General features: G+C 56.4%; 3 protein-coding genes across 4 annotated transcripts in view; 1 reads left to right on the forward strand and 2 right to left on the reverse strand.

Annotated features, from left to right (window-relative positions):
• Positions 1–969: 969 nt before the first annotated feature.
• DUSP28 (dual specificity phosphatase 28) lies at positions 970–2,705 on the reverse strand. Its single transcript, XM_033111666.1, has 2 exons — positions 2,029–2,705; positions 970–1,852 (listed from the first exon to the last, which is right to left on the reverse strand). Exons 1-2 carry the CDS (start codon positions 2,428–2,430, stop codon positions 1,727–1,729), a joined length of 528 nt encoding a protein of 175 aa, XP_032967557.1. The 5' UTR covers positions 2,431–2,705; the 3' UTR covers positions 970–1,726.
• Positions 2,706–7,711: 5,006 nt separating this feature from the next.
• ANKMY1 (ankyrin repeat and MYND domain containing 1) overlaps positions 7,712–21,355 on the forward strand; it is a 41,747-nt gene continuing 28,103 nt past the window's right edge. Inside the window, exons 1-8 of one of the 2 annotated variants that reach the window (XM_033111658.1) lie at positions 7,712–7,835; positions 8,383–8,532; positions 9,636–9,831; positions 11,599–11,742; positions 14,880–15,352; positions 16,803–17,019; positions 17,411–17,574; positions 20,689–21,084. In XM_033111658.1, the coding sequence (XP_032967549.1) occupies positions 8,399–8,532; positions 9,636–9,831; positions 11,599–11,742; positions 14,880–15,352; positions 16,803–17,019; positions 17,411–17,574; positions 20,689–21,084 (1,724 nt within the window). In that variant the 5' untranslated portion in view covers positions 7,712–7,835; positions 8,383–8,398. Of the gene's footprint in view, positions 7,836–8,382; positions 8,533–9,635; positions 9,832–11,598; positions 11,743–14,879; positions 15,353–16,802; positions 17,020–17,410; positions 17,576–20,688; positions 21,085–21,355 lie in introns of those variants that run through there. The other variant, XM_033111657.1, reaches the window with a different exon arrangement.
• Positions 17,028–19,305, reverse strand: LOC117025667 (uncharacterized). Its single transcript, XM_033111665.1, has 2 exons — positions 17,699–19,305; positions 17,028–17,440 (listed from the first exon to the last, which is right to left on the reverse strand). The coding sequence occupies exons 1-2, from the start codon at positions 18,212–18,214 to the stop codon at positions 17,234–17,236; spliced, it is 723 nt and encodes a 240-aa protein (XP_032967556.1). The 5' UTR covers positions 18,215–19,305; the 3' UTR covers positions 17,028–17,233.

The raw sequence follows: 21,355 nt of genomic DNA on the forward strand, positions 1-21,355 counted from the left end.
GGGGAGTGGGCCCCTGGCCGCACCTGTTAGGGGCAGACATGGAGGCAAGGGTTTCCAGGGGGAAGTGGCGTTCAGGCTGGGGCCGTGTTGTCCCTTGGACAGGGGTCCTAGGATAATGGGGTACCTGGTGGGGCTGCAGTTGGATGCTTCTCAGAACAGAGCTGGTTGTGACCCACAGATGTCCTTCAACCTACCCTGGGCTCTGTCACCTTTGCACTCTTGTCACCCAGGGCCAGGTCAGCAGGTTGTGTGTGTGTGTGGGGGGGGTGCCATCAAAGGTGCTGCAAGCAGGGTGGGCTGCAGCACACAGGTGACCGCCATGGCTCAGGTCCTGGCTGCTGACCTCCAGCTGGGCAGACTGCTCAGCCGCCAAGGTTCAGGAGGAGCCGACAGCAGTAGGTCCCGTGGGGTTGATGAGAAGGTGACGAGGTCTGAGGGGCTCGGGAGCAGTAAGCAGCAGCTGACGGTGGAAGAAGTCGGGTTACGACGGGCTGTGGTTCACGGGGTTGGCTGCTGCCTGGTGGACCGAGCAGGGCTGGCGGTAGTGTATGCTCTGAGCCAGGGACCAATGGATGGCATTGTTCCTGTCACAGCCAGAAACTCAGGTGCAGGAGCAAGGGGGTTGGGGAGGAAGAGACCCTTTTCACAACCACCCCAGTGCCTCGCAAAGTGTGAGCTTCCTGTCCCCACAACGTTAGGCTCAGCTGGGTCAGAGGTCTTCATTCCCGGGGGGAGGCTTCCACCGGGTGACACACCATGTCCCCTGCTGGCGAGGCTGGCGCCACCTCAGACCGGAGGCATGGGGCAGAGCCGGGGTTGCTCTGCAGGGTGGGGTGACTGACCGATCCTGACTTTCCAGGGACAGTGGGGTTTGCTGCTGCTCTGTGGGGCTTGGAGGGACATGCTGGGGCCCAGGACACTCCTGATGCCTCCTGGGTTGTGTGGGAGGGGACACGGAAGGAGAGGCAAAGGGAAACGAGACACGGGCTGCGGTCCTTCATGCATTGTCACGTGCTGTACTTGTACATAGTAACCCGGAGCTCTAGTATCTGAAGTTCGTCCGTGAGACCCAGTTTTCCCCCCACTGTCTCATTTAAGTGCTGACGGTGACAAAGTTTCTGCTCTAGTCTTTAGGCTGCCGGGTGCCCGGGTGAGGTGCATGTGAGCCGGAAGAGGGGTGAACAACCCAGACGCAGGGGCGGCCGGTGCATGGCCGGCCTGCAGGTGGCTCAGCGCTGCTGCTGAAACGGGGAGGTAAATAAGGTAGGAGGTGGGGGAAAAGCCACTCTGGCTCAAGCAGGTGGCAGGCACAAGACTTTGCCAGCAGCCCCACGTGTCGTCCCAGAATTTCCCACATCAGAGTGGCCAGCAGCCAGAATCAGGGCGGTGGGTCTGGGACTCCTGAACTCGCCCATCTCCTGACCTTGGCTCCCCTGCCTCTATCTCCCTGTAATGTCGTTCTGCCTACAGTTTAAGTGGTTTTGATTGTCCTGACCAAGCCCTGTCTAATAAGCAGGCTGACCTGGGGAGGGGCAGTTCCCAGTCGCCTCAGTGGACCCTCCCCCCCTCCGCCCCCAATCGCGGTCAAATGAGCGGCATTTCGGGAAAATTTCATGCGGAAAATGAAAACTCCGTGAGGATAGGCCACCTCCCGTCAGTGCAGGAACTGCGTCTTCCCGGGAAACTCCCAGCGCCCGCTTTGGGGGCTGGGCTGACCAACCAGGGCTCACTGACCCGAGGGCTCCCCGCGCCGGCGGGACCGCGACCGCGACCGCAGGGCGTCCTCATACTTCTGCAGCTGAGACCAGAAACCAGGGTTGGGCTCGGCCACGGGGCGGGCGCTCTTCACGGTCTGCAAACGACGGGATTAAGTTAACCGCTGCGCAGCGCTCCCTACAAAGTCCCCAAACGCCCCCGATGCCCGCGGGCCTGCCCCGGCCTGGAGCCCCGCCCCTTCGGGGACGCCTGCCCCCACGAGTGCGCCCCGGCCGGAAGGCCCGCCCCTCCGGCCCGGAAGGCCCGCCCCACCTGGAAGGCCTGAGCCAGGCTGAGGCCGCGATGCCGCATGAGGTAGGCGGTGCAGACGGCGGCCGAGCGGCTGCGGCCGTTCTTGCAGTACACGAGGCAGGCGCCGCCGGCGCGCACTGCGGCCTCTATGGCGGCACAGGTGGGTTCCAGGTGCGCCAGCAGGTCCTCGGCTGGGTCGTCGAACACGGGCACGCGCAGCTCGGCTACGCCGGGTGCGCGCGGGCCGGGCTGCTGACGCGACACGTTGACGCACAGGGTGACGCCTGCCCGCGCCAGCAGCTCCGGCGCGGCCGCGGCGCGTGCGTTCCCGAGGAAGAGCGAGGGGGCGACGTGTGCGAACGGTGGCGGTATCGACGGGGCGGCCTCAGTTGCCCCGGGGCGTCCGGCTCGCCCCGAGTCCATGATCCGCGCCTGGCCCTGGGTTCTATTTTGGGCCGTCGGGCTGTCAGCCTGGCGCCCCCGGGTCCTAAAGGCCTCGGAGGGCTGCCCCTGGCGGGCCGCGTCGGGCCGATAGTGGCCCCTCCTCTGATTGGCTACGGATGGAGAGGGCAGCCATTGGCTGGGCTCCTGGCCTTCGGGGGAGTCGGATTGGCGGTAGCCAGGTGGGCGGAACCAGGCAGCCGACCTGCGGGGCGGAGCTTCCAGAGCTGCAAGGGTGGGTCCCTGCAAGTCCTGGGGGTTTCACTGACGCGGACACCTGCCTGGCAGCCCGTCCGGCTCGGCCGACCAGTAGGGCTCCAGCAGGGCTCGGGGAGGTGGGCTGCTTCTTAAGCTGGGGCTGCTGTGTAGAGGAGCAGGGGGCCCTTGTCACGAATTCTCATCCGGACATTGATCAGCATCCTCATGGTCTTGTTGATAAACCGGCTGGATTCCTGCATTCTTAGTAACCACTACTATAACTGCATTACCGGCTGAGGTGCCCTGTAGTACAGCTTTATGTTTATTCCTCTTGGTCATCTGCTTCCTAATAAATTGCACTTTGAAATTTCTGCCTTTTCCCCTTTTATTGTAAAACATGGTCCACATAAGATAAAGCCATTTACCATTAACTTCATTTCTTCCTAGACCAGTGTTTTTGTTGTTTTTATTTTTCTAGTTATTAACTTTTGGGTCATCACTGTAACTTAAAAAAATTAATATCAATGTCCACACAGTTGCCTCTTTAATAAGATTCAATAAGAAGTCCTCTTCAATAGATGTTTCTGATATCCAGTGTCTTTCAGGGAGTGGTTTCATTGAAAACATTTGCAGCCTTGCATATATTTAGTTATTGCAATTTCAATTTTATTCTAATGGTAAAATTCTTTTCTGCTGCATCTCCATTGTTTACTTAAGATTTGCAATCCATTCTACCAGAAATTATTCTCCAGTACCGACCCACCCCCACAACCTAGTAACAGATAGATCTGACAGTGAACCTGTACAATCTTGCTGGGCTGGCTTGATTTTCTCCTTCCAGCTGCAGCCACCAAGCATTGGTAAGGGTCAGATCTTTATTGCAACCTGGGGCTCCCTCCTGATCTAAAGACTCAAATTTGGGTCTGTAGCCAGATGTTCCCTGGCTGCAGGTCCAGACATCACCTACAGAGGGCCTCCTAGCATCCGTTTCCCTCTTCCTCTGTCCTAAGGACAGACAGACTCAGACTTTCCTGGGGTGGAGAGGGAATGGAGTTCCCATTTTCCCGAGTTCATGGGAGCCATCCAACTAGGAGATGTCCCTGTCCCCCAGCTCCAGATGTGGGCCCTGATTACCTCCAGCCAATCAGTAAAGCCGTTCCCCCATGATTGCTTCAGCAAAGGACTTGGGCTCTCGTGAACCAAGGAGGGGAGAGGAGCTTGGAAATCTCTGTTCTTTCTTCATGACCACAAGGGGAAGGCAGCCTTAGGGGAAAGCAGAGATGGGAGGAACTGGGTCTTTGATGACATGGTTGGGCCACGGAATAAAACCAAACCTGAAGACCCTCCTATCCTGGCCTGTTTGATTTCCTGAGACGACAAATCACCCTTTATTGTTGGGGGATGTTTGAGGTGGGTTTTCTGTCCCATGGCCTACCTGTGTCCCATGGCCTACCTGGCGCAGCAGGTCCTTCACATGGTTGAGCTAATGAATAGGTAACAAGTGTCCCTACGTGTATCAGATCCATTCTCTCCACCTTGGTTGCTACATTTGCTTTGGACCACCCTGGTCGGGACCTGGCTCCAGCTTCTGGAGGGGAGCAAGCCTTCCATCTTCCTAACCAGCCAGAACATGCTTTCTGAAGGAGTGCATTTCTGAATGTTGGTTCTGACTTAGCAAGTTGTGATCCATTAGTGGGTTGTGAAATGAATTTTGTGGGTCATGACCAGTGTTTTATTTTTCAGTGATACAGTAGAGAAAATACCTTAGGGTACATGCAGGTAGGAGCACAAGTTTTTCCTGGAAATTTTTTGAGTCATGTTTGTATTGGGTCATGATATAAAATGGGGTCTTATGGTGGGTCCCGGGCAAAAAGTCTTGAAAGCACACATCCAACTGCACCATCTTGCTTAAAAATATCTTGCTGCTTCTGTCTCTAACCTGGCATTTAAGGTCCCTCCTACTCTGTCCCTCTAGCATCTGTACTTGCCTACCAGTGGTTCTCAAAGTGTGGTCCACCTTTCAGCAACCTCTGGGAACTCGGTAGGAATGCTCAGGCCCATCCCCCTGTACCTGCTGAAGCAGAAACTCAGGGGGCAGGGCCCAGGAAGCTGTGTTTTACCACCCTGCGGGGACAGAGCCAGGACTACAGTTTCCAGGCTCTCGGCCTCACGTGGAAAGATGCTGGCTTAGGTAGTAAATGGCCATCAACTGTGACTGGATGGCCATCAGCTGTGGCTAGTTGGCCGTCAGCTGTAACCAGTGAGCCATTGGCCACTAATATAACTGCTGTGGCTACGCTAGCAGCAAATGGGGGCCAGCAAGAAGATGGTGGCTGGGCTGGCAAGAGCGGATTGCAGTTAGCACAGCGGGTTGCAGGTAGCAAGTGAGGTCGGTTGGCAGAGAAGTGGACGGCAGGTTGTGGATCATGTGGCTCCTGCTTCCTGTGTCTCCAACCCAGCCGCCAGCGAGAATACAGTGGATATGACTCCCCTGTCTATGGCTCCGTGGGTGTTCCTTTTTGGCCTCACCATGTCCTGCGTTCTTATGTGGGGAGCGGGACCAGAGACCCCGCAGGCCGCCCCGCATGACACACAGCCTCCTTGCCATTCTGACACACAATAAAGTCTGCACCCATCATTTAGTCCATCTAAAAAGTAATTTAAAGCAGGAGCCCCAAAAAATATACCCGCTCACTTTACACATTGTATCTTGACCTACTGCATACCGTATGTGGTACATCCATTCCCTTCCTCGGACGGGTCTCCCTGTGGGTCATTGCCTCCCGGCTTCAGTTCCTTTCCTTCCTGGGAACGTAAAGCACTTGAGAAGCAATCCAGAGGTAGAATCCTTTTGGAATTTTTAAACTGATTTCACCCACAATCTTTTAGTGTCTCACCTGCACCTAATTGATTGCAATTTTTAAGCGACTTTTCTTTGTTGACTTTTCAAAGCCTTCAACTGACTTTTAATAGAAATGCTATTCTCCTTTCTCACGTACACAGTGGTATTTCATTAAATCTTATAAAAGTGATAGCAGGTTCAGCTGGCGTTTTCAGGTTTGCAAACACCATGGCTGGTGATACGAGCAGCTAATTTGCTGAAAGCCAGTCGTCCTTAAGATCAGTTTGCTAAATTACTAATTTGCTGAATTTACCAAGTTTATCAATTGAGCAAAAACTTAAAAAACTCATGTTCTTGAATGTTGTCAATGAATATGAATACAGTCTTATCAAACCATTTTTGAACATATTCTTTAGTGTCAATGTAGAACTTGTCTCAATTTGTGGAAATAGGGCTTTTTTATGTTTGTATGCCAGGTTTTAAAAATACCAGTGCATATATAATGAATATAAGCAAAATTTCAGCATTTCACATGGCATGTTTTCCAGTTTATAGAAGTTTCTAGAATACCGTTTCTTTTTGGATGACATTTTAGTAATTAGAATTGTTTTTACCAATCTCACCAAATTGTCAGATTTGCCACAAATAGTTTTTTCTTTAGCTGTTGTTTAGAGTTTTTCATGTTGGGTGATGAATTCATTTCCTAAAGCTACTATAACAAAGCGCTACAAACATGGCAGCTTAAAACAACAGAAGTTTATTATTTCCTCTGAGTTTGGGTCTCCCAAATCTCCTTCCTAAAAAGGACACTAGTTCATTGGTTTAATCCAGTATGACTTCGTTACATCTGCAAAGACTGTATTCCAAATAAGGTCATTAACAGGTACTAGGGTTAGGACTTCAATTTATCTTTTGGGGGGACACCACTCAACCCACAACAGGTCACGGTGTGGTTTAACAGGTTTGTAGGACATTTTGAAGTGTTATTTGACTTTTCCTTTCTCTTTTCAAAAATTTTGAAGATACCGGTTTGTTTCAGCTCAGTTTCCCAGACTGCAGTTGGAGGGAGCAGGGGAGAGGCTAGACTTGAGGGGTAAGAATAAGAGGTGAAGAGAGGGGATCCAGGAACCTAGGTGCGTATGAGGGAGAAGAAAGGTGAATTGGGAGACAGAAATTGCGGGGGAGGAAGAGCCCTTCGACCCCTGGAATCCTGGCACAGCTGCCTTAGTCCTGCCAATCGAGCCAACAGGGAAGGGTCTGGACATCTGCTTTTCATACCCCTTTCCCCCTGTTCCAAGGGGCAGTCTGGGATAACCCCAAACCCTGCGCCTTCAGAGAGCCCTGCCCCCTCTTTCCGGGAAGCCCCAGCTGCTTCAATTGCACAAAGCCTTGTGCTGTTTCCCACCGTTGTTTTTGCACACACTACTCCAGTTTCTTGAAATGTGCTTTTTTCAGAGAGCTCCTACGCATCCTCTGAAACCCTACTCTGGAATCTTCTTTCCATAAAGTCTTACCGTTACCCTGGGTCCAGACATCTAGTCCTTCTCTCCCAGTGACCCCGGTCCCCCATCTCATTTTGTTCCCCCACCAGACCATGAGCTCCCTCTCTGTGATTTCCACAGACATTTACTGAACCGGCAAAGACCGGCTTTGGAGTCAGGCCGAGCTTGATTAAATACTGACTACCGCGCCCTAGCGCGTGACTGTGGACAGGTTAATTTGCCCCTCAGTTGTGCCTCAGTTTCTTCAGGTGTCACTCGGGCACACTCCCCGTGCTGTGTTCACGGGGGCGTTGGGAGCATTTCGCGCTATCTCCTCCAGGGAGCCCTTGACCTCGAGGCCGACCCGCCATCCTGTGCTGGACATCGAGGTCAGTGTCCCGGGTGGTCAGTGTCCCCCCAGGTGGTCAGTGTCCCGGGTGGAGACGGACGTGCCAAGGTCCCCGCGTTCTTGGGGGCTCAGATAGAAAACCAGCACTCGCGGAGGTGCGGGGACGCTGGGTGGCACCGAGTGGGGACAGGGCAGAGCGCCCAGTGAGGTCACAGAGAGGCGCGCCCTGGCCCCACCCCTGGACGCCGTGGGGCGTGTCTGGGCGCAGCGAGGCGTGTCCGGGACGTGTCCGGGCGCTGCCAGGCGCGGGATTGGAGGAGGCCGCCGTGGGCGGGGCTCTGGTCTCCAGGGAAACCCGACGCTCTCCGCTCCAGCTGCAGAGGCTGGCGAGTGGGGCTGCGCTGCTTTGGCCGCGGCGCTGGGCGGACCCGTGGTGCTGCTTGCGAGCTCTCCGAGCCTCAGTGCGATCCCGCGGCAGGGGCGCAGTAGGATCCCGGCGGGGTCTCAGCGAGTCGAGGTGAGCCGGCGTGGGGGGAGGTTCCCTGAGCTCCTCGGGAGAGCGGTGGAGGCCTATGCGTGGATCCCACTCCCCCTGGGCCGGCACCGCTGTCCTGCGGAGGAGCAGAGATTTGGGACCCCACGTGCGTGAGAGGCCGTGAATGTGGGCTGAGTGGGGCCGTGTCCCCGCGCCCCGCCCCACCACCCCCGCGGGCTGGCTCCTGAGGCCCGCGGGAGAAGGGGGAGCCAACTGACTGTGGCCCCGCCTCGGGCAATTAGCCGGCGCAGGTCTGAGCCCGCCACGTGGCTCTTAACTTGGGGTCGTGGGAGGGTGACCCCGCTGGCTCGTCCTGTGGTTCCCCCCACCCCACGGAAGGGACAGGAGCACCCTCGGGGCGCTGGCGAAGGTTTCCCCTGGGGTTCCAACAGGTGGAGGGGCCGCGCCCTTGGGCCCAGTGGGTTTAGGGGAGGGGCCCGTTTCTCTAAGGCCAGTGGGGCTGTGGGCGGTCAGTGGGCACCTGCCAGGAGCCCTGAGAGCTAATGCGGGTCTCTGGCTTTGCTTCCAGCTCACAGACGAGAGACATGGAAGGTGGTTATTCCTCAGCTGTAGATTGTGAAGTCCCAAATAATGACCACCTGGAGGAGGGGAGGAGCAGCAAGTCTGCTGCCTCTGAGGATCCAGGGACCCTGGAGAGCTCCACGCTCTCCCCCAAAAGGTGTGGGGACCCTCTCATAGGGAGGTCTGACTTTGACCCTGGGGACCAGACTTAGCTGGGACCCAGCTTTGGGGAAGGTGTTAAAAACTCGCTAAAAGTTGTTTTATCCCTCAAAGTGAAGTCACATTTTGAGGGGGCGGGTAGGACTCCAACATATAAATTTTTTGGGGGAGCACAATTCAACCCATAACCACAGGTAAGAGAGAAAAAAATCAGAAGCCCCAGAGTTCATCATTGTTGCATGTGGGTGTCTATCCTTCCTGGCTTCTTCCTAGAGACACACACCAACGTGGCAAATAGAGGTTCTTGTGTTTATAGCAGCCGAAGCCCCCTGGGTCAGGCACACGCTTTACGCCTCTGTGGCTCACGGCTGGCCGGGGCTCCGAGTCCGAGGGTCCCCACGCTACGTGAGGCCTGACAGCAGCACAAGTCTACACAGGGCCCAGGAGCAGTGTCCCCCCCAGAGAGGACTTGAGTGCAGAGGGATGCAGAGACGGTGTGTGACAGCGCAGGGGTGGGAACACTTTAAGTCAGGGCAAGAACAGGGCAGAAGCAAGCCACCCTGGTCTGTGTCCCCTGCCCCTTGCCATGCGCCCACGCATCCCTACATCCTCTTACCGTTGTACGCGTCTGCTTGCTGCCCCTCAAGCTGCTCTCAGATCATCCCTTGACCCTAAGCCCCCTCTCCTGTTCAGACCGTTCACGGGTCCATGCAGGTTTGCCCAGTGTCGGCCTCCTGCCCAGCTCATGAGAGAAGACCCTGCAGGGGGCACCCTGGGCCGGTGGAGGAGACAAGGCTCACCCAGCAAACAGCTGGAGTGGGGCAGCCATCTGCTTCCGCTGCCTGCTCCTCACCCTGGTGAGACAGACAGAGCTGCACACTTACTGTGCTTTCCACTTCCTGTGTGACCCTGGGCAGTCGCCACCCCTCTCTGCTTCAGTGTCCCTTTCTGGAAAAGAGGGCAAGCAGCAGCATCTACCTTGGGGGGCTGCTGGGAGGATGGAATGAGACAGAGTGTGGTTCTGAGCACACAGTCGCTCTTAAGATCTTCAGCCAGCCCGGTTCTCCCCTCCTGCCCTTCACCCCCCACCCTACCCCCCAGGGACGTCCCAGAGGCCCCGGAGGAGGAGTTGGAGGAGTTGGAGTCCGAGGGCCCCCTTAGTGAGCAGGATCTGAAGGATGCCTACCTCCAGCTCGTCCAAGGTGTGCAGGAATGGCAGGACGGCTGCGTGTACCGGGGGCAGTTCGGGCTGGACATGAAGTTGGGATCCGGAGAATTCTCGTGGCCGACGGGTGAGGTAACTGGCTTCTGCTGCTTCCTTCCCTCCTCCCCCGGGGCTGAGGCATCAGGGCCAGCCTCTCTCCTACTCAGAGGGTTGTCGGGAACTCGGAGATCCATCAACAGGAGGGTTGCCAGGCTAATGTCTGTGCTACCTGAGACATGCCTGGAAAGTACCCCGAGACCTCCTGTGAGCAGGACAGGCGGCGGGCAGGGACCTGACCCGTGCTGAGCTTGTCAGTGCATGCAGGGCCCCAGGGCCTCAGAGAGTCGAGCACTGACTCTTCATCAGCATTTGTTTCTTTAGTCTTCGACTAGTTTTCAATTACCCCAAATTGTGCTGCCCAGTGGTTCGGCTGCCCTCGCAGTGCTGGGAGGTTTGGGCCCATCAACCTGTCCTCCCGACAGGTTGCCTGGGTTCTCCTGGGAAGGAAGACCACAGCAGGGGGGGCATTGAAGTGAAGCGCCAGCTTCGTGACTGCCTGGCACGGACCTCTGGGTCCACCGAGCAGTGCTTGTGCGGCCATGGTGGCTTGTGAACCCCAGAGGCTGGAAGGAAAGGGGCTGGTGCTCTGAGCAATGACCTCGACCATGTGAACTGTGTTTGATCCACAGGACCAAGCATGTGCACTCTGCTGGTCAGATGAGGCCTCCGTCTGTGCAGAGGCCCAGGGAGGGAAGCGTGGAGACATTTGCCCCCGTGCTGGGGGGTGGACGGAACTCTCTTCATGCTGAGGGTTCAATGCTCCTACACAGATGGTTTGCAACATAGGACTTTTCAGCTGAGTAGGCTCTTATACTCCCCATGACATCGTACAAATTGAATGTTGGCAGAAGATGGGCAGTGCCCAGCCTAGTGCCCTGCCACTGCCGGGAGGAGTAGCCGACAACCCAAATCAGACCTGGCTGAAACCAAAGAGGGCCTTTGTTGACCCTTGTAACCGACAGCGGATCACAGGGGCATGTGGCCCCCGGAGTGGCCGGGGCCAGGGGTTCTAAAGACCCACCAGGCCCTCTCTCTCCACATCTCCATGGGCAAGGGTGGGGGGGGCAAGACTGACCTTCCATCATCTGGTGAACCCCCGGGGGGGCATCGCACACTCTGGAAGTGAGAAAAGGCCCCAGCGGTACACTTGTCTGGCTTGGGGATGGGTTCCATGGCCAAACTCAAATCAAGGCTGGGGCCAGGGGTCAGGAGTCCTCTGGCTGGCCAGGCTGGGTCACATGTGCCTGGGGGGTAGGGTCGGCCCACTGAGAAACCTGTGGGGACACATCTCGATTGCCAGAGGAAAGAGAAGGGACACTGAAGCAGGCCACAGCCACGTCCCCACCAGGGCTGAGCTGGTGGCCCACGGCTGCTGCCTGTGTACCCGAGCGGGAGCCAGGCAGGGTGAGGGCTGAGCCTCGGCTGGAGCGGAGTAGAGACACGTCCTGCCCAAAGCCAAGGTGGGCAGCACCTGGCCATGGCCCTTCTTTGCTGACAGGATGTCTGGGCATTTCCAACACCTCCCCCAACACCCCCACCTGTGCCAGGGCGGGGAGAGCCTGGCCACCGGGGGCTGGCCGCCTGGCACCTGCTCTGCGTGGTTTGGGTGAGCAGCTCTGTCACACTGGCCACCCAAACTTGAAGGGGAGCCTGGAGCTAAGCACCCCATGAGGCTGCCATCCCAGTGGTCCCCATTCATTGCTGGCCAGGTGGTGGCTCAGCCAGAGCCTGTCCTGTAAGGCTCTGGGGTGTGAGGGGTCGCTGCTCAGACACACCCGTCACCCAGCTCTCTGTCCACAGTCCTACCAAGGGCAGTTTTACCGGGACCACTGTCACGGCTTTGGCACCTACACATGGCCAGACGGCTCCAGTTTCACTGGCATGTTTTACCTCAGCTCCCGAGAAGGCTATGGCACCATGTACACAAAGACAGGTCTCTTCCAGGTGAGGGGGCAAGGCCTTGTGCGCCAGGTGAGGGGGTGGGGCTGCCATGTGTGCAGGCCACTGGACAAAGCGCTATTTAGGTTCTGGGGCAGTTTGTTTCTAATTTTTAATGATTATGATGATCCCAATAATATGGCTCATAGAAGTGAAAATGACAACAAAACGGGAAGACATTGAAAGTCTCTCGAGTAGGGGACGCGATGTTAACAAGTTGTGTGTATCTTAGACTGAACAGTAAATGCACCTAAATATTTACTTCTTATACGTGAGCTGGGTCGATCTATATACTGTATACTGTTTGGCAACTTGCCTTTTTTTTTCTGGAGAACATTCCTGGTTTTGCAAATACAGACCCCTTTTTCCTTCTTTTACTACAGCTTACAGTGACATTCACCCGCTTTAGTATACAGGTCTGAAGGTTTGGAGGCACAGAGCTATGTAACTGCGGCCACACTCAAGACTCAGAGCAGCTCCACTCCCTAAACAGTACCCTGTGCCCCTGGGTACCAGGTCTCCCCTCCACCCCCAGCCCTCGTCCCATGCCTTTTTGCCTGTAACGTGGCCTTTGCACAAGGCCATGTCCACGAAATCACACGATATGTAGCCTTTGAGTTAGTGTCTTTCACTTTGCAAAATGCATCTGAGATTCCTGTGTGTAGCCGTGTGTATGGAGAGCTTCCCCCTTCTTCGTGCTGAGTAGTCTGTTGTAGGGCCTCCACAGCTCAGCCACCCCCGGCTGGCACACATGTGGGTGGTCTGCAGTGTATATGCACACACACACATGCATGTGGGTTTTTGTGTGTACATGTATGTGTGTATGGAAACATCCCACTTCCAGGTTCCCTACTCGATCTCCACCCCCACCCTCCAGCCCTTAACCACCTCTAACCTGTTTTCCATCACAGGTTAGAGGTTAGCAGTTTCCCCTTTCCTATAACTTCATATAAACGGAATCATACAGTACGTAGTATTTGATCTTTGCTTTCTTTGGCTCAGGGCGTGAGTCTTTTGAGATTCATGCATATTTCTGCAGTTAATTTCTCTATATTATGGAGTAGTATTCCATCATATGGATAGAAGACATTTTTTATTGATTCACGAATAGCTGCACATTTGAGTTCTTGCAAGTGTCCGGTCATCGTGAATAAAGCTGCTAAGAGCTTTCAATCACCAGTCTTCATGTGGACATAAGTCTTAATCCCCACTTGGACAAATACTGTGAGTAGGGACCAATCATACGTTAAGTGTGCAGTAAGTACGAGACACTGCCCAGTGCTTTTTAAAGGCATTGTCCACTTCAACCATCACTGTATGAAATTTCCAGTTTCTGCACATCTTCATCAATACTTGGTATTGTCAGCTTTTAAAATTTTAGCCATTCTTATGGGTGCATTGTTTTGCTTTCATGTTTTAGGATTCTATTGTTAGAATTTAGTTTTAAATTTTTTTGTAATTATGTTAAAAAACTGATATTTTTCCCAAAGTCAAATCTAGCAAACAAACCCCCCCCTGTCCCCCGCCCCCCGGAGTCAGCATCCATCCTTTTCTCTTCCCTCTGATTCCTCCCTCGTCATTGCTGATGTTTTATAGTCTTAGCTTCGCATTTACAGGTGTTGAATAAATATGTACACACACCACCTTCCCAATACAGCACACTCCCCTGGGTTTCCTGCCTCTCGTGGGAAGGATGGTGACGCGGGGATGGCCCCCAGGCAGGGCGGCGGTGGTGGCCTTGCTCATGAATCCTGCCATGTTCTGCCGGTGATCTTGGGATGCTTTTCTGGGAGAGAAAGTGTTTGCTCAAAAAGTAAACAGCTATCAAAAACAGAAAATGTAAAGGTGGCATCCCGTGGACACGCCCTCCTTGTTTAATCATTGGCTCATTAGCGTTTCTGCTGCTGTGATGCACGCTGTGTGGCCACACGTGTCATTAGAGCTTGGATGAGAGGTTAGGTCCTCACGATAGATTTCTAGACCCGGAGCCTTGGCTCAGGGATACAGCACCTTGGACTCTGCACAGATCTGCAGCTGTGGTTCCCCACTGCCTGCTTCCCCTGCCCCGCACCCCCTTTTCTTGCTCTGCCCCTAGTCTTTCTTCCAGGCCCATCAATCTTGTGGCTTAACCCCAGCCCAGTGACACTCTCCCTGTGCCATTCCCCTCATCTCTCTCCACAGCCCACTGTCCCTCCCACCCCACTGGGCCACTTTCACAGCCTCTGGTGGCACTTCATGTCCCATTGCCATTCTGCAGATTCTTGCCCGTACCCCAGCCTCTTTGCACAATGAAGTCACCCTCAGTGCGTTTTGCTCATTCATGCCATCTTCTGCCACATGTTGTACACTGGGAGCTTCTTGTGGGCGGGGCCACGCAGCGCGAAGCCTCACATCCTATCTGTCCTATCCGTGGTGCCAAACCCCGGGACTGCAGCCAGAGGTACCCGGACGGGTGTGTGGAGCAGATGGAGAACTGAGATAGGAGCTGCCTTTCCTGTTCAAAGATGAGGGCACAGCTCAGGGAGTGATGTGTATGTCCCACTGTGTCAGGCCCAGGTGACTTCCTCTGCCCTCCCATGACGTCCAGGCGTCCTTCATTGCCATCTCAGGAAAGATCACTTTCCTGGAAATCTGGGCCTTTCTCTGTGCTTCCTGGGTGGAACTCTGGTGCTGCGATGGTTCCCTTGTCGTGGGGGCCGCACTGCAGCTCTTTGTTTCTGTTCTGGCCCTCCTGGCTCTTCCCTCTCCACACCTGGTGGAAGCATCCAGAAAGGCCCAGAAGTGCTGCCCTCTGCTGGGTTCCCAGGCAGCAAGGGTGTTCTTCCTCCTTCCTCACACCTGCTGGGGCCTCCACCCCACACGCTGCTGGAGTACCAGCCCCTCGTGGCACCACAACGCACTTCCACCCTGAGAGCCCCGGTCACGTCCCCACCGGCCCACCAGCCTTTAGCGCCACCTCTATCCACCAGAGGTTCCCTAGGGACACGTTTGTTTTTGGTCCCTGTGCCTGGGGCATACTAAGACCAGTGATCGAATGCATGCATTTCTTACAAATACGTTTTCTTCTTTGGATTTTAAGACTCGGTGGCAAAGTAGGCCGCTCGCTGAGTTCTCTCCCCTGCCCGCTCGGTTCTGTTTCGCAGGGGCTGTACAAAGCGGACGAGCGCTTCGGGCCGGGCGTGGAGACCCACCCTGATGGCAGCCAGGATGTGGGGCTGTGGTTCCGGGAGAACCTGGTGAAGCTGTGCACGGACATGCCCAGCGGCTTCTCCCTACGCAGGTACCCCGAGTTCAAGGCCTTCCTCATGCACTGTCCCGCCAGACTCAGCCTCTCGGACGAGGACACCATGCAATGGGACCTGCATGAGGAGCAGGACCCCTTTTTCTACGACTATAAGCGGTTTCTGCTGAACGACGACATAACTCTGCCTCCGAAAACGCACATCTACTCCACCGACCACAGCCACATGCCCCTGACCCGCTCTTTGCGTGAAGACCTGGACGCCTGGATCTTCCGCCAAGATGTCCCTCCGCATGTAGAGGACGGAGAACCCTGGTTTATCAGAAACGAGACCCCCTTAATGATCAAGATGCAGAAGCAGATTTACAAGTTCAGGTGATCAGTGTGGGCGTTTCATCCTCACGCGAGGTCTGGGGACCCGCTTCCCCTCCTCCAACAGCCCTGGCGACTGGCTGAGTGGCCTTCAGGTTGTGTGTCAGGTTAGCGGAAACGCACTGCGCTTTCTGCCTTCTGACGGAGTGATTCAGCAGGATGGTGAAGGCGGTGGGAGAGCCGTGCTGGGGCTTGTGGGCTGCGTGCTGAGTGCGGGAGGGCTGTGCGGGCCAGCCCGGCAGGGGCATGGGGATCCCGCATCCCTCTGGCCTGCTGGGCACGGGCGGGGGGTGGGGGTGGCGAGCTGTGGTCAGGAACTTGCTTGGTGGGAGTGGAGCCAGGGCGGGCACTAGCTGAGTAGGGCCTGGAAGGGGATGTGGAGTAGTGTAAACTCCTGAGCTCACGGGGCTGACTTCATGTCCTGGTCCTGGGACCTTGTGTGTGTTTCTAACGACTAGGTCAGAGCTAGTGCCCTGACCTCTGCAGGGTCATTTCTGTGACTAGATGGTCAAGTCCCTGCACAAGGTCCACCCGAGTTAGTCCCATGATACCTTGGCCAGAGAGCCAAGGGTGGGAGAGCAGGGCAGCAGTGGGCTGGGGGTGGCCGGGCCCTGGCCTTTCCAAAGATGGCTGGGAAAGGTCGGAGCTGCTCTGTCGCTCTCCACAGATGCCCCCACACCCACAGCCCTGGGCAAGTTAGCATCCACCAGAGAAAAACTGACTTTTTAAGTTAAAATTTTCGAGAATATTTTAATTCTTCTTAAACTTTGTTTTCAGATATCACTAAACTGTTTTAGAATGCATGTTTTGTGAGCATGAGTGTCTACTTAGGCATCCACCCAACCACCCACCCACCCATCCATCCATCCATCCATCCATCCATCATGCAAACTGAGCTGAGCTTGTAATCGTTGGTGACTGGTGGGTACAGAAGCTCCCATAAACCACAGGTTCTCGACCATGACGGATGTTATGTGCACAGGAGTCTTCGGTGTGTGTGGTGAATGAGCCATGGGACTTGCATGTTCTCTGCTCAAGCAGGAAAGTGAATGAGCAGAGGTGGAATGTGGGTGCTCAGTGCCGAGTGCCGGGCCCACGTGTGTGCCTGGCCTTCCCCCCAGGGCTGCTGGGAGAGCCCCTTTCCCAGCACACGCGGAGGGACCGGATGAATCAGAAATGCACAGGGTCTCCTCGCAGCCATCCGCTCAGGGCAGACGGGTGGCCTGAGCATCTTCACCTGCAGGCTGTGTGTCCCCCACTGTGCCACGTCCACGCTGACCATGGCTGGCCAGTGGGGCAGCCCCCAGGGCTCAGGGTGAGGGGAGGGAAGAGGGCTGGGGGCGTTTGGGGGGGGGCAAGGACCTAGGAGAGGAAGAGTGGGAGGGAGGCCGCGTTGGTGGTCGGTTTTGGGACCAGAGCTGCCCTCACCCCACGGAAGCTCCTGTGTTGCCAGGAACAAGAAGGTGCACACCAGCTGGAACATGGGGGCCATCCTGGAGGGGGACCGGAGTGGCTTCGCGCGCCCCGGGCCCAAGGAGCAGCTTTCCAGGCAGATGATCCTAAAGGCCGAGGAAGGGGACTGTGACTGGATGTACGGGGTGCTGAGGGGCGGCCTTACCAGCCCCGACGTGGCCGATATGCAGGGCTACACTGTGCTCGCTGCGGCCGCTGTGAGCACCCCGCCCCTGCCCCGAGCCGGTGTGGCTGCAGGGTCGTCCTGCAGGGGCTCTGACCCCTTAGGGCCCCGAGTGACGGCACCTCGGGTGGGTCGTGGACCCTCCCTTCTCCCCTCTGTGAACCCGCTGTCTTCCCAGCCCCTAAGTGAGACGTACAGGGTCAAGTGGAAAGAGGGGTTGGGAGCACCTTGGTCTTCTCATGCCTCAGTCACGTGTCACATTGTCCCTTTGCCAAGCCTGAGTGAGAGCTTGTGTCACTGTCCCTGTTCAGGCCTGGCATGGGGCCTTCCTGGGGGAGGCTGTCTCCCAAGTGAGTGTCAGGTGCCCTTCTCGCCGCTCGCTGAGGGCGCCTGTCGTCCTCCTGAGGCTGGCCTTCTCCCTCCAGGTTCACTGTCACACTGACGTCGTCAACCTGCTGCTGGACAGCGGGGCCAATGTGAACAAGTGCACGGATCAGGGCCTCACGCCACTCAGCATGTGCTTCCTCCTCTACTACCCGACCAGGTCCTTCCAGCCCAACGTGGCCGAGAGGACGGTGCCCAAGCCCCAGGTCAGCTTGTCGGCTCGCGCGGGCGGCCCAGCGTCCGTTGTCCACCCGTTCCCCCGGCGCCCCCCGTCCATCCCTCTGTCTCCCATCCCAGCTGCCCTCCAGCCTCCCCCTGCCTGCACAGACCAGGTTCAGATGGAGTGGAATGATAATAAGGCTGGTGGCACTGGTGGTGGTGGGGAAGCAGGAAGTAGGGGAGGAGCCTGCACACTCACAAGGTTTTCTGAGCTCATTGCCAGGCAGCCTAAGGACGTGTGTCCTTACGAGCCATTCGCACAGCAGCAGCTCAGGGCTGGAGACCCCTCCTGGAGAAAAGGGGACCTGAGGAGAGGAGACGCCGTGGGAGGGGGCTGGGAGGCCCACCTCTGCCTGTTGTGAGCTATGCTGCCCGGAGGTCCCTGGGAAAATGCTGCTTTGCACCCCTGCTTCCGGGTGTGGTGCGATTTGCAGTCGTGTGTCACATGATGGCGTTCGGGCCAACGCCGACGCGTGTGCGACAGTGATGTACTGTAGGGCGTGGGCGTGCCGTGGGCGTGCCGTGGGCGGCCCCGTGCCGGGCCGTGCCATCCAGCGTGTGAGTGCCTCCGTGGTGTTCACACAACCAAGTCGCCTAACGACAAATTTGTCAGGCTGTGTCCCCATCGTTAAGTGGCACGTGACTGCACTCAGAAGTGGCCTGGTGGGTCACGTGATAGTCCTGTGTTTCATCAGTCGAGGAACCTCCAAACTGTTCTCTGCTCCGCCGTAGCCCCATCTTACATCCGCCCCCTTTCCAGGCCAGGCTCGAGGACAAGTCACAGTGCAGGGCCCAGCTCTCTGTGGTGCAGGGCACACGTGGTGTCCGCGTGCCCTGCGTGTGGACAGAGGGGCTGCAGCCATAGGGGGAGGCTCCCCAACCCTCAGGAGCAGACCCTGGACCCTGTCCCTGATTGTCAGCCACGCAAGGCTGGCCGGGCCTGGACTGATTCCACCCAGAAGCCTTTGGAGGGGCTGAGGGCTTCCTCTGATGGGTGTCCAGGGGCCTCTTGTGTGGTGCTGGGATGGTGACTTCAACCGGGAAAAGGCCCCCTTGGTCAGACAAGTCTCTGTTTATTTCTCACGCCCTCCCAATCTCCGGAATCTCTTTCTTGAGGAAAGGCATTTACTCACCATCCGACCTGTGCCTCTGGTAGGCAGAGTTTCTTGGGTTACCAGACACTCCATCTGTCCCCACTTCTCAAGTTCAAGTCCTGGGTGGCTGAAGGAGGCCATGAGCCTGACCTCGTGGTGAGAGGTGCCGGTGGGGAGAAGGCCCCGAGCCGTTGTCCTGGGGGTCCTGTGTGCAGGTTTCGCCTGCAGTGCGTGTGCCTCTGTGTTTCCTTTTTGGTAGAGCTCTCAAGGGCACCACACTCAGGCTGTTTCCCGACGCTCTGCTATGAGCAGTCGGATTGACAAGAACGTGGCAGAAAATTGAAGGGAGAGGGTTTGGAAACCAGGGCTGTGATATCTGCTTTGCTTTTATAGCAGCATTAATTTGTGTCTAATTGGTGTGTATACTCTGTTTTTCTGAGTCAGAAGTTGTTCATGTATAAGAATGACTGACTTTCAAGGTCAAAGGTGACCCTGTGAACAGAGGTAGCGGTCATTCTGGTCCTTCAGTGGGAGCTTCTGGGATTGGACAGCCTCTCCAGCCCAGGGGCCGTGAGCGTGGGCTCAAGGGTCCGCATGAAGCCAGCAGGGGAAGGCGCAGGGTGGGCGGGCAGGCAAGAAGCACCCCATCCGGGGGGAGGGGGCTGATGGTTCTCGGGGACCCTGCACCTAAGGGAGTCCTCATTCACTTGGAGGAAATTCGTTCTTGCTGAAGGAATCAGGAGTCCGCAAAGTCTTTTAATTCTCATCTTAAATTTCTTACAGAAATTGCGCCCTTACTTTGTTTTTACACTTTTTATTCTGAAAAATATTAGATATGCACAAAAGAAAACAGTGCTATGAACTTCTGTTGACCTGTCTCCCGGGGGGGCTCGTCCACATTCCCCACCCTGACCCCCGCGGTGCGTCTCTCTCTCTCTTTCTCCGTTGTTAACATAACCACAGACACTATTCTCTCAGCTAAAAACACAAGTGGCCTTCCTTAGTGTCCACTGACGTCCCATCAGTGTTCAGTCCCCCAGGTCTCTCATCAGGAGTCCCTTAGAAGGGACTTAAGTGAACCCACACTCGAGCAAGTCCACACACGCCTATGGTTGATGACAACTTCTTGTCTCCTTGGTCTGCCTCCTAGCACCCTGTCACCTGGTTCTTGGAGAAGCTGGCTGGTTGTTCCTCTGTGGGGACAAGGTGCTCTGATGGCTGCACTGGAGAGCGGCTCGCACCGTGAGCGAGCGTGGGGACACCGAGCAGGGCTGTCCTCGTAGAGGAAGCCGCGTGGGAAGGCGGCCCTGTCATCCCTATGTGCCACCTGGGGCTGGATGTGTGTAGTCGGGGCAGAGGTTCCCAGACCCACAAAACCTTGACTATTTACTGTCTGGCCCTTTACCAAAATAACAATCACAAAAAGTAATTTGGCCCCACCCCCGGCATTTCTGCCTCTGTGGGACTGGGGTGGGGCCCAGAGACTGGCGGTGCTGACGCTGGTTCAAGGCCCCCCCTTGGAGAAGGGAGGCTGTGGGACCGAGAGGGTGGGCAAGGCCCCCTCAGAGCCACAACAGAGCCCCGCAAATAACTTAAACCTTCCGAAGAGCCACACAGAAAAGGTGAAAGGTGGAACTCACTTTAGTAATGCACTTGCTTCAATCTGGTGTATCCTGAGTCTCTGACTGCAGGGTGTAGCCGGCATGGCAACCACCACGGAGACATTTTACCGTCTTTCTGGTGTCCTCACACTTCCGTGCACCCAGTGCTGGACAGGTCTCACTCTGGGCGCTCAGTCTGTGTGTGGCTGGTGGTCGCTGTGTGGCCCAGGTTTGTGTGCCATGCTCTGAGGTGTCTGCGCCCCCTCTGAGGATTCCCCCGAAGGCGCTGGGCAGAGCCCAGGTGCTTTGAAGGCCACTCCCTGCCGTGAGTTCAGCTCCATCTGCAGGAGGTGTGTAATGGGGTTGTCACTCTACTTCTTCCTTCTGATGGTACTTTTTTTTGGGGTGCTTTCCAAAGGAAGCTCCAAAACTCTCAGCAGCTCGAAACCATTCCTCTTTATTCTGCCAATCGGACTCACTTTACCATGAGGCCTTGGTCCCCGCCCAAGGCAACCAGGAGCCCGTGGACCCGAGGGGCGCCTGCCAGAGGCGGGGGTCCACATCGCCGAAGGGCAGCATCAGCGACCTGAACGACGCGTTGGGGAACCTGGACAGGAGCACGCTGTGCAGCCAGGAGACGAACTTCGAGTCCAACCTGTGTGTGTACAACCTGTCCCTCGAGCTCTCCAGGGACGTCCTGGAGAAGAGCGCCTGGGCCCACAGCATGCTCCAGGTCCCCTCCTTTGGCGACAGCAGCTCCGACAAAGGGACCATGAGGCAGATGGCGCTGTCCGTGACGGAGTAGGTGCTGGTGGTGGGCGGTGGCGGGCGGTGGCGGGCAGGGCGGCGTGGCATGCTCAGCTTCACTCCCCTGGCCCCGGGAGGGCACGCTTCAGAGGCTGCAGGGAAGCCCTGGTGGCCCTTCTGCACCTTATCTCTGTGGGGTCTCAGGGTGGCCCTCGGATGGCTCAGTGCTGGGGGCCTGGCTACAGCATGAGATGGGCAAGAGAGAGTCTAGGAACTGTGCCGCAGACTGGCCCCCAGGCGGTGGGTGCCACACAGGGCCTCACAC

This window comes from Rhinolophus ferrumequinum, chromosome 8, assembly GCF_004115265.2.
Source record: "Rhinolophus ferrumequinum isolate MPI-CBG mRhiFer1 chromosome 8, mRhiFer1_v1.p, whole genome shotgun sequence".
NCBI lineage: Eukaryota > Metazoa > Chordata > Mammalia > Chiroptera > Rhinolophidae > Rhinolophus > Rhinolophus ferrumequinum.